Raw genomic sequence first — 16,282 nt, 5'->3', positions numbered from 1 at the left:
CTTCAATCAGTGCTAGATGGGATTCTGGTGGTATGAACATCTCTCCCATAGGAAGCAGGTGGATGTAACACTGACAGATACTCCATCAGAAGGCCTCCCAATGATAATGGTCCACATCCACCATATTGTGGTAAAACCCATGACTTCTTTATTCAAAGCCCATGAATTCTTTACCCAGTGAGTCCCTCTTCTACCACGTCTCATTTCCATGCAAGGAAGGGAGAACTAATATTTTTTCTTCAAAAATAGCAAAGGGAGAGGTGGCAATCTTATACATCTGTAGCATCAACAAGAGCATAATAAAAACACACTAATGAAAATGTTAATTGAATTTCTGACATTTAATGCTGGAAAATGAGAATTTAACAGCCAGATGCAGGCTGGGTTTTTTTCCACTCCTGTCACTGTCATGGAATCCAACTAGCCACATTGTTGTCACAATGCTCTTTCAAAAAATAAAATTTCTAGCTCAGGGAGGCAGGACAACTGAAAGAAAGCATTTCCATCATTCTCAGGGTGTAGGAAATGTCACACTGTCCATCTACCTAATCCTCTTCCCTGACACCAGCAAGAATTACCAACTGCTAGACATGAAGGTACAAGAAAAACTTGCTGTGGGCAACCATGTAGAACGACAGTCTAGAGGGACATCCAGGTTCATGAGCATAAATTTACTATGTCAGTCCGAAAGTCTGTTTAGCCCAGTGTCTTATCATGTGTGGAAGTCCTCATGAATTAGAAACTCACATAAAGGCAGAGGTGTAAGTTTTGTATCATCATATTTTAAATATCAAAACTGGAAAACTGACTTTCCAAGGGGGGATTTTCAGATTGTGGCAAGGAAAGAGAGTAAAAGGGTGAGATTTTGTTGCTGTCACGTCTATCTGTTTGTTTTTCTGTGCCAATCTGTTCCATTATTTTCTTCATTCGCTCCATCTAGTCTCTTTCAGCTACATGGATTCAAATCCCACCAAACATAACTAACTCCCAAAGAAGTCAAGAGGATTTGGCAGCTGTGCAATTAGATACTCAAACATCATTCTTCCTTTTGCAAGAATCGAATCTCTGCCTTCACATCAAGAGTCCGAGTTCCCCATCATTGCTGGAAATGTACCATGGTAAATCAAAGAGTAAGACACCGAAAGTTTGAGCAGCCAATGCCTGTGAGAATAAGTGGCAATGCTTATCCTGGAACACATTCGCCAACGTGGTGAGATGTTCCTGTTGTTGTGAAACTGTTAAGTAGAAACAGATGTGTATATTCCCAACAGGTTAAGCTTTTTATTGCACAAAGCGGTAAGGCAGAAATTATAATCTGCCTTTTAAAGGTTAATTGTTAGACTGGGAAAGCATTCATCCCATGCACTGGCAGCTTGGGAAGAACCTCATTTACTAACAATTTAGATCAACGCCTAGAATCTCACTGTTCTGCTGCCTCTATGTGCTTCCTAAAATGTTAAAAAAAACAGTCTCTGCGACCACAGCATCATGAGCAGGGCTTGCTCCTAAGCACCCATCTAGAAAGTGTGACCCTACAGGAGTGATGACTCCATGATGACTCCACTTGGCTATGCATAGGAAGATCTTGAGGTTTAAACAAAATTATCTTGCCCCATTTGGCCTGGATCAGTGCACTTTGCGTTTCTCTTGTTGAGATAAAAATGTCATGAAGGGAACCTGTCTCTCAGGTTCTGGCTTAGTCTGGCAGACACATGGAAGCACAGAAGGACATGAGAATGGAAATGGCTGGAAGAAACAGAGCAAATTGATATAGGCAATATGCTGACATGACACACTCGCAAGCCACTGCTGGGCTGAACAAGACAAAGGAGATAAAATGAGCCTTAGCAAGAACAGGTAAGCTATTTGGTATTTGAGCACATGTAGAAGCCTCCCTGTGCAAAGGCAGGACAGCCTACATACTTCAGAGGCCAGCTTTCAATAGCATCAGCCATTCAGAGAGCACTTCTTTAGCCTTTCAGAGCTGTGGTAGTGCTGGGTGTGGTTGGTAGCCCCATCCATCCTGATCAGGTTGTATGTTGTGTGCACACAGGGCCTGTAATTGTTGTCAGATTCATTGCAGTAGGTCAGCCATTGCCTCCATGAAGCACAGTAGCAAGTCTCCATTAAAACATCACAACCTGGCAAAGCACTACTTTGCAGAACAACCCACAACAACAATGACCCATGCAGTACTGACAAAGTGCTGCTAGTCTTGGAGCAACACAGTGTTGGAAGTAGGTGCCATGCACAAGACAGGTACTCAAGAAGTCCAGGCTTCACCCAACAGGCTTTGTGACAACTCTGGGTTTGCTACTCAATGGTGCAACGTATCGATACCTCCCAGGAGCACAGCCATGATTATAGGACCTGTTCTCATTCATGGGTACTCCAGCAAATGGGTAGACACCTACGTCAGTGTAATGATGTCAAGTGAGAGGAGTCAGCAATAGCAGTTGGTAATAACCCCTTGCAGGTGTGGGCCGAGCAACAAATACCCAACATTATTATCCTTTTTGAAGTCAGGGGCCACATACCTTCTCCTAGCCTACAGCATGTGGGAATTAATGTGAATTAGCTTAGCACTTGCTGAAACAGAGCTGAAAGCTTTTACACCAACAGGAAACATCTCGTACGCTCTCAAGCTCCCAATGAGGCATGGGTGAGTGGTGAGAAGCACTTATGTTTTTACCTGTTGCCACCAGCAGCCCAGGAGCTGTCTCTTTGCTGGAAATGCTTCCTGAAGTATATGGATTCTCTGAGAGTTGCAGATGCAAGTGCAATGAACAAAAGGGCTGTTGACAGGAAACAAACAAAAGGCAGAAGCTTTAATATACAAGTTAAATATCAGAAGAACCCTTGGCAACTGCACACAGATGCTCTGATCCTTCTGAAAATGACCCCTCTGCTCTTAGCACTGTTACAAATAGCAGCATATGTTCATTTTCTGAATAAGCACCATAAAATTAGCTGAGAGCAAGAGAAGCAGGAATGTTACATTACAAGCAAGTGTGTCTGCATTTGGTTTTACCAACAATCTGATCTAGAGCACTTTTTCCCAGAAACTTTTGTAATCTGACTTAAGTTCCACAAAAAAAGGTCAAGAAAGATGGGTCAGAATTTTCCCTTCAAATCTACGAAGCTGTAGAAAAAGAAATCTCCTTAATTCAATTAACACTCAGCAGGTCCAGAGAAAAAACACAGGGGGAGAGAGATTAACCAGTGATACATCAGAGAAATAACACTCCTTTGAAACATGGGGGCTACAGCCTACTGTAAAGCTGCTATTCACAGAATTAGCTGAATTATGGCAGCAAGCCCAACCCAAAATTCTCATCTGTCAACTCTGCCCCATTTTGGAGCACCAGGACTCTGCAGTTCTCTGACTGGCAAGAATCCTTCCCACCCAGTTTCACTGGCTGCTTTGTTAACCCTGTGACAAAAATAAGCAGCTCTGAAGGAGCCAACTGTTTCGGAAAGGGTCTGCCACTCACCAGCTGGCAAACCACAGGATCCCCTCTTAGATCCGTGTCCGGTGCCTGCAGCAAACGCCAGTCTCTGCCCTTGTTGTAGGTAATGAAAGTCTTGATTTGGTCATCTATCTTCCTGTTAGCCAGGAATATGCCTTTGATCCCTGCTACCTAGGAAAAATGGAGAGAGATGAAAAAAATACATCGGAAGAACAGGCCAAAAGTAAGGCCCATCTGAGCACTCTGAGGAGCGGAACGTCTCTGAAAAAAGCAATGTCATCTCAATCCTTAGGAGACTGTGAACAGCATTACAAGTACATCTTAATGTTGCTTGCTCAGATGAAAGGCCTCATGGAGTCCCTGTCTAGAAGAAAAAGACAAGGATATCCACAAAACAAATCCCTAGGGAACAGCCCACTTCTGGATTTTCTCGAGAGGTTGATGATGTGCTTGAAGGTACAGCATACACTGTGTCACACAGGAGCTCTGTGAGCCCAGGGACAAGGTCTGCCCCACTCCCTTCCCAGATTGCCATAACATGGGAGACAGCAGGTCACATCAGAAGAGGTGTGGGATCTTTCTGTGTTGGTCTTTTTTTTTTTTTTTCTTTCCCACAAAAGATGGAAATCCCAAATACACTGAAGCACTGATGTTTTGCAAACTTGATTTCTTCACTTCCCTTCCACTCCCAAATTCTGTCAAAATCAACCCAGTTGTTCCAAATGTTTTGATTTTTGTCAGCAGAACACATTCCAGCAGAATATGGTCCTGTCAAAATGTGCTCAAGATTTTTTGTTGAGTCTGGTCTCTGTTGCACAGCTGTGAAAGTGAGACAGGAGGAAGGAACCTGCTGCAGATCTGCAACTTCGTGGCAACAGCCGGGATGAAAATCCTTCTACCCTAAAGCCCCCTGAGTGACGCTGCCCTTTGAACGAGTCTGTGAAGATCTTGATCAGCATTATCTGTGGGCAAAAGTTTATAAACTTTTGCTTGTAATTCATAAACTGCTCAGAGCACACAAAGGTGGAATCCGTATTCCCTACCTTTAAGCAGGTGTCTCAATCTGTTCGAGGGGAAAAACATCATTTTGAATCCTTCTCTAGACATCTACATTAGGCTGAGAGGGATAATGGAATGCCCTTTTGGAATGCCACATAGCTAACCAGTCATTGACCTGAAAGCAACCAGTTGTCACACCTATAGCAGGTGTCCCACATGAGTCTGCTCAGCATCAAATCCAGTTAATGATTCTAGGCTGATCCGAAAACAAATGAAGAAGGAAGGCTGGCAAGAGATTTACCCTCACTTGAACTAGCAAGCAGTTGCCATTCTTTATAGGATAACCTTTACTACATACCTCATAAAGGTCAATGATGATATTCCCCTCCAGTCCTCGACTGCTTTTCACGTTTTCCAAGGCCAGGGTGAAGTACACCCCTCGGGTGTCCGAGATATACAGGTTGTACGTATCATTCTGGTTCCACTCTTGTACAGCTGCAAACACCTGATTCTCATCTGTGCTGATAATATGCATGTCCTGTTAAAAGAAGACAAAAGGCCTATTACTGAGGATCTCTGTATTTCTTTGCCCTTTGGGACACGTAGTAATTACCATGACTTATGAAAGAATGGAGATGGAGCATGAATTATAGGTATGTTAAACAATTTTCTGTTAGAGCAAGCCAATAAATTACCACCATTGTGACTTCTCTGCATTTCATTTTTTTTTAATGATCACCAGCTGGGCATGGGGTTTTTGCTTTCTTCATTTTCGGTAGCTTCAAGGAATTCCATCCAGATTCATTTTTTATTTATGAATTTGAAAGTCAGTTATATCACTGATGGAAGATTCACAACCTTGGGGTCTGGAGTCCTCATAGTCACTAAGCAAGGTGTAGCACCAGGCTTAAAGCAGTGACAATTTTCATCCACATGCTGAACTACTGGTCTTGTGCTTCCAACTGGTAAGGAACCAGTTTCAAAAAAACTGGGAGTTCATTGGTATAGGTATAGGGATCAGTTTGAGCTAATGCTGGTAGTGATTTTTAATAACACACTTTTCTATTGAGAGTTTGTCTGAGATCTATTGTCCCACTATGTAGAGACTATCAAAAAATCCACCCACTAACCATTGTTGGATTACTGCTGCTGACCAAGATATGAAGGTCCAGCAAGGGTTTTCCTATTTAGTTTTAATATCAAAGAGATCTGACAGCACATTTTCTCAGTATTCTTTTAAAGCACATTCATGGAAATGATTTCCAGGGTGGTAATGAGTATTGAAGCACTTCATCCTTGCCACCATTGTTGAACAAACTAACACTGGTTCAGCTAGAAGCAAAATCACTGTGGTTATGTGGGACTCCATTTATCTATTTGTATCTATTTAAAATTTCCCCAGGGTGCCAAGGAGCCTTGATTAATTTCTTGCACTGTTTCTGCATCAAGAAACCATAATTCTGGAAGTCTCCCAAAGGACGGAGTGACCTGATTTTTGGGAATAATATCTGAGGGAAGATCAGCTCAATATCCCCATCCTGCCTAGCAGGCAACTTGATCTTCTGTGTGAGGTATCTAGATTTAAAGTTGGGGTTGATTAGATGGGGGTATTTCTAATAGACCTAACAGAGCCTATCAGCATGGGATGGGGAGGAAAAAAACCAATATTTGAGGGTCTGATTCTGTACCAGTGAGTGCAATTGGTGGGACATTTGCCATTTCCCTCAATGATGGAAGATTAAATCAGGAAGTTTGTTCTTGCCCAACAGCTCTAATTCTGTAAAGATTAAGTACATACCCAACCTATTCCAGCAGTGTGAAAATAAAGCAAAACACCCAACAACTTCAATTTGTTTTGACCAGTTGCAGTGGAAATATTGCATTACCCTATTGCCAGCTTCAAATATGTACAAATCCAGCAGAGTTCATTAATCTACAGCTGACAGGATAGTTATTTCTGTACAGCAAAAATGTTCTAGGGACAAAAGGTAGCATAAACAAACCTCCTTTGCATGGCTAGAAGACTTTGCCGTGACACCTAGCTTTAAAGTACTTTCAATTTTTAAACGACAAAAGTATCCCTGATTTTATACTATGAACCAATTCCAAACTAGGGCTGCCAACAAATCTGTCTTATAACAGGCTAGTAACCTGTGACAGCATCAATCAGTAAAGCAGGACAATCACAGGGCAGTCATTCTTTCTATCCACTTGTCCTTTTAATGAGGGGTAGATTTCAAGGCCAATCCATACGGTGAGAGCATAAATAATGGTTTTCTCCTGAAAAACGGCAGCAGGATTTACAAAAGCTGGTGTGGGGTCAGACATTCTGAAACCCACACCACCACCATGGAACGACAAACAAAAGAATGGGTTGTATGAGAAGTACTGAATTCCCTCAGCTCCCAGCTCTGTCAGTCAGTGTTAATCTTAGGTCATCTCGGTCATCTCCTAAGCAGCATCACACTGTGGTTCTGTGTGTCCAAAGCATCAATAAAGAACAATTTTTAGGGAGCCTAGTCCACTTCCATGACTTCTTGGCAACGTCCAGCCACAGAACCAGGACCATGGAGCTGCTAACCCTGTGCTTCTCTTACTGTATGGAGACTGCAGTAATGCTCAGCATCCTAACCATTCTCCAGGACCCTCAGGGTCACAGCCAGGTTTACAGAGAAACCATTAATAGAGGACAGAGTAGGACTGGGGAAAGTTCACAGAAGACTAATCAAAGAGAAGCTGGTTTGAGCTCTATTTTCTGACGTACTTGTTCATTCCTATTTGCTCTTTACAGACAAAAAAAAAAAACAACCTCTTCTCCCTGAAATCCTCATTAATCAAAGGCAGGGAGGGGTAAAGATGCCAAATCCGTATTTAAGAAAGATCATTCAAGTAGCACAAAAAATGGAACTCCCCAGAGAGGAACGAAATGAGGTGCTTCACCACTGGGTGGGCTGTGCTATTCAAGATATTACATGTCTATGTTCATAAATGGTGCACTCACCTTAGGAAGAGAGTATTTGGGCAACTTAATCTGTGCGAAAGGCTCCCGTCTGTATGACACATAGTAATTTGCTCTTCCACCAGTTGTCACCTGTGGAAACACCAAAGAAAGTGAATGATGATCCTTCCAAGACACCCATGCTGATGCCTCTAAGAGGGTCTGACAACCTTTCTTTCAGATATCTTTTCTATGACCTGCACAGCTGTCCCTAAACGCATTTCCAGAACTCCAAAGAAATCTCAGACTGGAGACAGTTGGAAAATTATTTATTTACGCTGTGCTGTTGAACTTTCCATTCTGTCTCGTGCTTCAAATCCAGCAGGATTTTAACATCCGAGGAAAAACATCCAAGAAAAGTTTAAGGTCTTGAGTGGAAGAAAGAAGATGATCTAGTTCCATCACATGGTTCCATCGTAACTACTTTAGACAAGGCATTTAAAGTCTCTGTGCTTCTGCTCCTCTCCTGTAAGAAGGAGATAATACCTCTTTATTTTTTCCCTGCTGCTTCTCAGCCTTGTCTGTTTGCAGTATAAGACACTTGGGGTTGTCTTCCAACAACCTTTTACAGTGACTAACAGGAGAGATCCACACTACCACCCTCTAATGCAAACAGTAAATGCAATGAATGTGCTCTTGGAAAGCTGGAGCTAAGTTCTTAGATGCTCCTTCCCGCTATAAAACTGGTTTCTCTGAAATCATACTGTCTCTGGAAGAGGATGCTGAGGGGAACTGACAGACATCCAAATCTGCAGTTTTATGGACTGAACAAGCTGTAAAGGCTACACATAAATGCCATGCATCAATAAGATCTAGCCCTGATAATTTGTAAAATATGGGATTTTAAACCTGTCACTAGTCACTTACTCTTGCTGTGGGTGTTCCTTCTGGCACCATTTCAGGCCTGGCTACAACAAGGCTTACATCAGTGAATTTCCTATATTCTGCTGGTTTGGCAGTCTTCCAGGTTTTAAGATAAAACAATACAAAAAGCACTTCTCTATTATATGAAATGTCATTTGTTGCCTTCTTAAATTTCAAATAAAGCTAACAGAAAGGTCCTAGATTCTCTCCTGGATACACTCCCTTTGATCTTACAGTGATATTTTAGAATAAGCATACATGGAACATTGCTATAGCATCAATTATATTCTCAGTAATGATATTACCTCTAGATAGTGGCTTTATTCCCTAGAGAAGCTAGTCATTCAAAGGACACGATATTACTGGTCATGAAATTTGATATCTAATCAACTCAGGATAAGGTTTTTCTATTGAAGAACTGGAAATAAAGAAAGATTTAGAAATAGGACAGGCTTCTACGCTAAGACAAGCATTGCCCAAAGGATTCCACACTTCTAGGTCATATTACCTAAATATCACAAGGAATCTTTTAATATCCCCTCTTCTCTTGGTGATATTTCTGACCTCTAGTGGAAGATTCAAATTCTCAAATAACAACTCTGCCCAAAAAACAACTTATTTTACATCTCTCCCGATCTCAGCACCAGACAATTACTTGTAGCAGAGTCCTGATAGGACCGAGTATGTGTAATGTACTTGGTAAAGACCCTGGGTTCAATATCCACCTCTTCTGATGGGCTGAGACATGGTCATCAACTCGTCTTTAAGATGCAGACATGAATATTTACATAGTTTCTAAATATTGTGATGACTAATTAACACTGGGAACAGTCCAACAATCTTCAAGTTAATCACATGAGAATAGAGTGACAGAAATATCAAGGGGTGATTAAATTCCCCGCTCTGTGCCAAGACAGGATTTACTCCAAGTCAACTAAAAAGATTTTTTACATAGTTTTTTGGCTTTAAGCCACTGCAAACTGGTACCTGGAGGGTTGGGGGTTTTTTTGTTTTGGATATTTTGTTTATTTGCTTGTTTGCTTTTTAAGGCAAAAAAGTAAGGTTTCAAACACTGTTCAAGCACACTATGCATCAGATAAACTCTCTTTCAGTCCTCTACCTGGACTGGGTCACCTTGACAAAGGTTTAGAAATAGAAATCTTTGTGGTCTGTGGTCTTTATGAGCCAGTTAATATGAAGCCACCCACAATTCTGCTGGCAGGAGTTGTGTGGAGCTTTTCCCAGCCAGGACCTCATCTTTGCATGATTTACATGCACGGCTATAACAGTTCCAAAAAATGATCAAGCCTTCAAATAAAATTTTGGCAAGCACTGTGGCAGAGAATGAATTTTGGAAGGCCCAACTTAATTTATTTTGATGAACTTTTACTTTTCGTATGAGCAAATTCTCCAACACTGTAAATCCCAGAGATTATGATAGTGTTTTGCCCTCTAATGCCTCCTTTTAGTTCACATTTGATGAATGTCACCCAATTATTTGCTGTGAGCTCATCTGTCATGCTCAGTACAGAATTAGCTGGGTTTGTCTTTTTCCTCCTCCTTTGCTAATGACTGGCTCATTAATCTGTTTTTCTGGATTTCTATTTTATGTGTTTAATTGGGCTTCTGGCCAGTGGAAATGATTCCTTTGGACAAATGTGTTTGTCATTAAACACATCTGTCTTTCCTAACCTGTGTTCTTTCTTCCTCCCTCCATTCACGATCTACTACCTTTCTTAATACTTCCACATTTCGTGACAAGACAAAAGTCTGTTCTCACATCAGTTGACACTTAAGAGAAACATGAGATGTTTCTCTTTAAAAGCCCTGAAAATTCCAGTATGCTGGCTCATCCCCTGTCCTGATCTGCGATGGGACACTCATCGAACACAGAAGATACAAATATTTAAGAACAAGGATGCAGAGAATTATAGAAAATCTGCCATGGAATCCATTCATCTCAATAATTTCTGTGACATGCCTAGAAATACACGAATTTCCTATATTCAATGTTAATCTGATTTTTAAGAACAGTTTTTCTTTTCCTTTTTTTCTTTCTTCCTTCCTTTTTTTTTTTTCATTTAGACAGATGTTCTTCTTAACCAAAAAAACACACAAAAAGAGTTTGGAAAGCAAGCAGAATGAGTTAGGAAGTCCCAGAACACAAAGACACCCTGGGTGATGTCAGGAACTGCACACCACAGTGCACCAAGCTTCCTTCTCATCCTCCTGGCTAGCTGATGCTGGGACCCAATTTCCAATGTAAGGCAGGTATTGCCATAAGAAATATGGAAATACTATATCTCTAAAATGACCCTGGGCTAAGCAAGTCCCCACCTGCCTCCTGCTGCTCAAAGACCTCGCAGAAAGCCTAAAGGAACATGCACGGATGCTGACAATGAAATACCATATATTAGAGGCACAGTCTTGGTGAAGAAACAGTGACAGTGTGCAAATAGCACACACTTCCTAAACTAATGGTTAAGAGAGAACAGAGGGCTCTTTTCTACATAATTTATCAGCCTGGGTGGTTTACAACATTAACTATCGCTTATCCTGCACAGTTATTGGAATAGGTCATCTGCTTTTTACACTGTTAATAATGTTTAAAGCAAAAGAGAATTGGCAATAGCACAGATCAACCCACAATGACCAGACACATTTAGACCTTTGTGGCTCCTATAATTTACCTCCCACTTCAAGCACAGTAAATGGTGATTCAGTCCATTACAAAACCAAATTTTAAACTTACTTGTTGATAGTAATTCTTTTGATGTTATATCCAATAAACTCCCAACTTTCTTCCTGGGGTGACTTCCTTTGCTTGTACAGTTCCCTCCTTCCCAGTGCCATAAAATGAGTTAGAACAGTCAACAATTATTGTAACGCTATCCTGGATCTGTGTTCTCTACCTCCTCATGGTGCCCTGGCATCCCTCCTCGCTGCTGTAACCTTAGTTATCCTTTCTCCTTCTTGTGGACATAAAATCTCCTAAAGGAAATTGTGGATTAAAGCATGGAGCAGCGATGACACATTAAGGAGGCAGGCTGCTCCACTCACACCATCAGCAAGGGATTTTGGTGTTCTTCAGAGCCAGCTACTGTCTAGGGCTTGCACGGGTTTGCCAGATATAGGATTGAAAAGTTGTGTCTCCTCACCAAAATCTAACCCCAATGTTAACAAGAGATTCAGAAGATGAGGAAGAGCACGTCTGCACAAGCCTAGTCTAATGTTCTACCTTCTTGATTATCCACCATGGCCAGGACAAACCATCTTCCAGGTATTTCTGTGCACTGAGCCTCTCCACTGCCTGAGCATAAATCACATCACGAAAGGCACCATCTAGTCTGAATTATCTCCATGTGGTTTTCATTAATATCACCCCTTCTGCACAGTCATTAAGGTAATATGCAATTACCTGAGCATGAGGAGATATGTCTCTCTACGCTGCAGAGACAAACAGATTAGTGTTTCTGTGCGCAAAGCACCCTCAAGCTGCTTGGTAAATTCAGCAGGTTTTGAGAACATACCGCTTTTTAGAGTGCCAGACCCATCAGTGAAAATTTGCTCAGACATGGGAGCATTTATGATCCTGGCCCAGTCCCTGTTCTCTTTCCTCTGCCCTCAGAGCTATGATGGCACAGCCATAGGACAGAGTAATCTTGAAGGAAAATACTGGAATTGTTTCAAAAGCAATTCCTGCAGAGAATGTGTATGGTTACACCAAAACATGAACCATGTTAGAGCTGCAAATGCCCAGAAACCAGCTTAAGAGAGGAGCATAACTGTACACATTAAATCTCCTTTTGAAGGATTTCAGAGGAAATGTATGTATGAGTATGAGTCTACCAAGGTAATCCTTTACATCTTCAGCTGCAGACACTGCTGATAAATCAGAGAACATGAGGGGAGAGAGTGATAAAAGAAAGCACAGCACAAAAAGCTCTACAAAAAAAAATAAATATAGATAAATAAAGGGACACGTTAAAAATTTTTTACCAACAGGTATTTAGGTTCAAGTTCCAAATGTGATATTTAGCCTAGCAAAGATGAAACAGTAGTAGAACTGGATGAAAAGCACCCCTCAGTGAATAGGAGAGTAGCTAACTACTTACTGCCAGTCTTGCTAGAAGAGATTTTAACTAGCACCTGGATGCACTTTCTTTCATCTGTATGGATTAATTTCCCCCACTGGAGTGTTGTCCAGCATTTTAAATAGGGGCAAGAGGAGATCAGCTGTAGCAGGCATTATTCACCAGTAAAACAGGTGTAATCATGTTCATCATTTAAATGTCTTCATCCTATTAGTTTCATAATAAGCTTTTAATGATTTCTTCAATAAAAGACTCAAAGACCAAACCCTACAAGTTGAAGAGCGCTCCATTGTCCCGCCAAGCCGTTTTCTCTACCATCGATCGCAAAGATAAAAATCAATCGTAGCTAAGCAGGGTGAAGTTAAAAATAAATTGCATGGATTGATTTCTGTTAAGACCTTTGGCTCCAAGTTAAAAAATGGAGGAAAGAAATTTATATTTGAACATGGTGTATTTAGCTTCTATGAAAATAAAGAGGAGGCTCTAGACCAGGAAATCAAAGTTTAATTTCTCCCCTCTTATCTCATTTCACTGCTGAGAAGTGTCAGATTAAAAAAAAAAATAAAAACCTTTTTCTTTTCTTTATTCCTGGGGATTTACCACTTATTTAAGTTATTAAATTGACGGCTTGATAACTGAGGTCAGGAATCCATATGAATTGGCATAACCTCAGCTGTGGCTGTTGGTTGAAGTCTACTCACCTGATAATTGACTTCGATTCAGCAAATATGCTCATTTAGCCTACCCTTAAATACCCAATAAAATAGAAACATACACTCATGTGCTACTAAACATAAGCGCTTTCAGGTTTTCCTGAACAACCACAGTTATTACCAGTAATAGTAATTTACACTTCTCTGAGCTAAGCTTAGACATATTTTGCTTATAGGATTAGGAACTTTTTTCCCTCCTCTGTTAAATCTCAAAGAGAAATGTCCCCCCACCCCAGTTCTAAGGCTATAAATAATAAATATTTTTCTTTTTACTGAGCCTAAAAAAAAAAAAAAAAAGTTTCTCATAAACATAGCCACTTTCTGTCAAATGATGTCAGCTGAAATTTTTGGACACACTCTGATGAGACTCCAGGCACCCACAAAAGGCAATATTATCCATAAGAAGCTATGAGTGATTCTGGGTGAATACTGACATCTGCATATGTTTAAAGGAGACTTTCTGATGCAAAAGACGACTGAATTGGTTCAACAGATTTTGGCAGAAGTGTTTGCTCCTCTGAGCCAGAGGAATTATTCAGATGAGTATTGTAAGAGTCCCACTTAGCTGCACCACACCACATCTGGAGAAATTCTGGGTTTGCTCATGCTGGTGGAGCAGGCTGAGATGCTGCCCTGCAACCCTCTGAATTAAGCAAAAGTCTCCTAAGTGCAAAATTACTTCAGAGGGTGAAAGAGGGCCAGACACATGATCAGTATCAAAGAAGAGCATTTTGACTTAAACTTTTCACTTTCCACACAGAATTCCTGCCACCTGTAAGAACTGCAGATGCTCCCTCACTGCTGCACGTGCAAGCTATGGGTAATCACTGTCCCCTGCTCCTAAATGCCAACGCCACAGACCCCATCTCATTTGGAAGGATTATAAACCACAGCCAAGACTCACCCTATCTCTTCCCAGCTCCCCTCAGACTCCTTCCTTCCTCCATCACATCAACCTCAAAAAAAAAGGGGCAATCACCAGAGCAGCTTAGCTTTTTGGACACGAGCCCATCATATGTTCCAGCACAACCTGACCTGAAGGAACCTGGATTCAAGAGAGAGCTTTGCAGTTCCCAGGGTTGCCAGGAGACTGAATCACAAATGAAATGGTACAGAAAGCTGCCAACAAAGCTTCCCAAGAGGAGAAATGGCAGGTGAGAGATGAGACCCTCTTATGAATTTCAGTCTGCACTTAAACACCTTGATAAATTATTCCACGGGAGTAGGGAAGGGAAGGGGCACCCATGTTACCTCTATTTAAAGGCTTTGGAAAGCAATAATGTACTGTCTCTCAGTATGCCTCTCTGGTTAACGGCACAAAGAACTTCTCATTTAGAGTGGAAACAAACCAGAGTCTGAAGAAAAAAAACCAGCACTTTTCAATCAAAGCTTGCAGGTATCACTCCTTGTCCTTATGGGATTAGATGACCAGCTAAAGGCAGATCTGAGAGTGTTCACCTCCAAATGCATTTATTTGGCCTGCTAGAAAAAACAGACATCATCCTCAAATTCAAACCAGGTGTTGGCTTCTAAATCTCAGAGGAGTCTTCCCTGCCCAGTAACTTTGCCTTGGCCATGGAACATGATGAAATTCCAAGCTACATTTGAGATCAACTTCAGCTGCAGTCTGTTGGGATAGCAGAGTCTGAACCATCCCAGAATAAAATAAAGACATAAAAAACAACCAAGGTAGGTATTGATCCTGCGTCCACACATCTCTGCACTGACTTACTGCCGGTTCCAATCAAAAGGGCCAAAGTTACCCTGGGGGTCTCCAAGCACTGACAGAGACAGAAGCTTCAGGGAAGAATGGGGACAGTGTTAACTGGATGCTGAACTAGACTGGTGTGACCTCTGGGAGTAAAGCCACACACTGCAGGGTTTACACAAGGAAAACACAAGATTAATAGGGGGAGGAAACATGCTTTATGAGACCTACATCTATAGCTGGAGAAAAAAAGGAACAATTTTCAGAGACCAAATCCTTCCTCAAGTCCCTTAGGATCTCATGAGCATACCCAAAAGCTCATCTGTCCCTTTTCTAACTCTATCCATTCCAACCTCACAAAAAATACTACTTCTCCCTGTAAACTTTGTCTCACTTCCATCCTTAGGCCACCAATGCTACAGCAGTGGTACTGCCAGCAGTCTTCATGCCACACATTCTGAAGAGTTTCTTTGTTATTATTGTCCCTCTCCTGATACCTTGGATCCTGTATGAAAATGCAGTCCTTAACGTGGGTCTGCACCAGGCAATGTCATCAGTGCCCCCAGCAGCCAGGCTGGTCCAACGCAGGACTCCAGCCACCCAGCAGGACCACTGAGCTATTTCCACAAGAATGCTGCTTTCTGCAGAAACCACTGGCCCAGAGCAAAAGTGATTTCCAATGAACACACCGCTGTAATTCATACCTCCTTGAGTTCTCATACCACCACAAATAAGCAACACTGTACCGAGACTTTCTTTGGCCCAGACTGTCCTCACTCCCTGCAATAAGTGATAACATTTTCTCCTGCTTTCTTGCATTTTCAGTGGAAAGGTTTCATCTGCTGGTCAGGAAACATACACAGATCATTCACGCTCTTTAGTCTTTAAAGAACAAAGTAGCACTGATGTTATTTATTTACTTATAGGAAAATAAGTTTTTCTCCATGCTTTCTCACTCAAAATAGAATTTCCTGAAAAATAATCCCCATTTTCATTAAAGCCTATTGCATGTTAGACTCTTTTCAATAACCTGAGCAACTCCATTAGAAACCCCGATACAAGACTTGCTTGAAAAATATTTTCCCCAGGATTCTCTCTGTGATTTATTTTTACCATAGAAATTCTCCAAAATATCAATACACCAGATTCATACATAAACCAAAAGATCATCTGTTGTGGCATTCCTGACCCCTGGGTCTTATACCGTAGGCTCAGGAGAATACTGTAGCAATTCAGGTAATTGTCAGGAAGTCAAATCTCATAGGCAGTTGCAGGTTATCTTTGCACCTAAGTTTAGAAATTGATGCTGTCTCAGTAGCATCAGTACTATCTCAGTAGCAAGTACTCAAAGGCATCAGTAAGGGAAGGTGTGATACAGCTACAGAGAATGGCATGTTACAGCTGTAGAGAAGCATGGGCTACCCTACTGCACAGCT

At 41.4% G+C, this 16,282-nt stretch overlaps 1 protein-coding gene across 1 annotated transcript in view; it reads right to left on the bottom strand.

Annotated features, from left to right (window-relative positions):
* The window catches only part of SORCS3 (sortilin-related VPS10 domain containing receptor 3), a 297,321-nt gene that overhangs the window by 61,100 nt on the left and 219,939 nt on the right, over positions 1 to 16,282 (bottom strand). The window contains exons 9-12 of the mRNA XM_014957626.1: positions 7,471 to 7,560; positions 4,828 to 5,007; positions 3,495 to 3,641; positions 2,693 to 2,795 (exon numbers count right to left, since the gene is read on the bottom strand). Of these exons, the coding sequence (XP_014813112.1) occupies positions 2,693 to 2,795; positions 3,495 to 3,641; positions 4,828 to 5,007; positions 7,471 to 7,560 (520 nt within the window). The remainder of the gene's footprint in view (positions 1 to 2,692; positions 2,796 to 3,494; positions 3,642 to 4,827; positions 5,008 to 7,470; positions 7,561 to 16,282) is intronic.

Source organism: Calidris pugnax, unplaced genomic scaffold (assembly GCF_001431845.1).
Source record: "Calidris pugnax isolate Ruff unplaced genomic scaffold, ASM143184v1 scaffold4, whole genome shotgun sequence".
Taxonomy (NCBI): Eukaryota; Metazoa; Chordata; class Aves; order Charadriiformes; family Scolopacidae; genus Calidris; species Calidris pugnax.
This window is presented reverse-complemented; position numbering and strand designations above follow the sequence as displayed.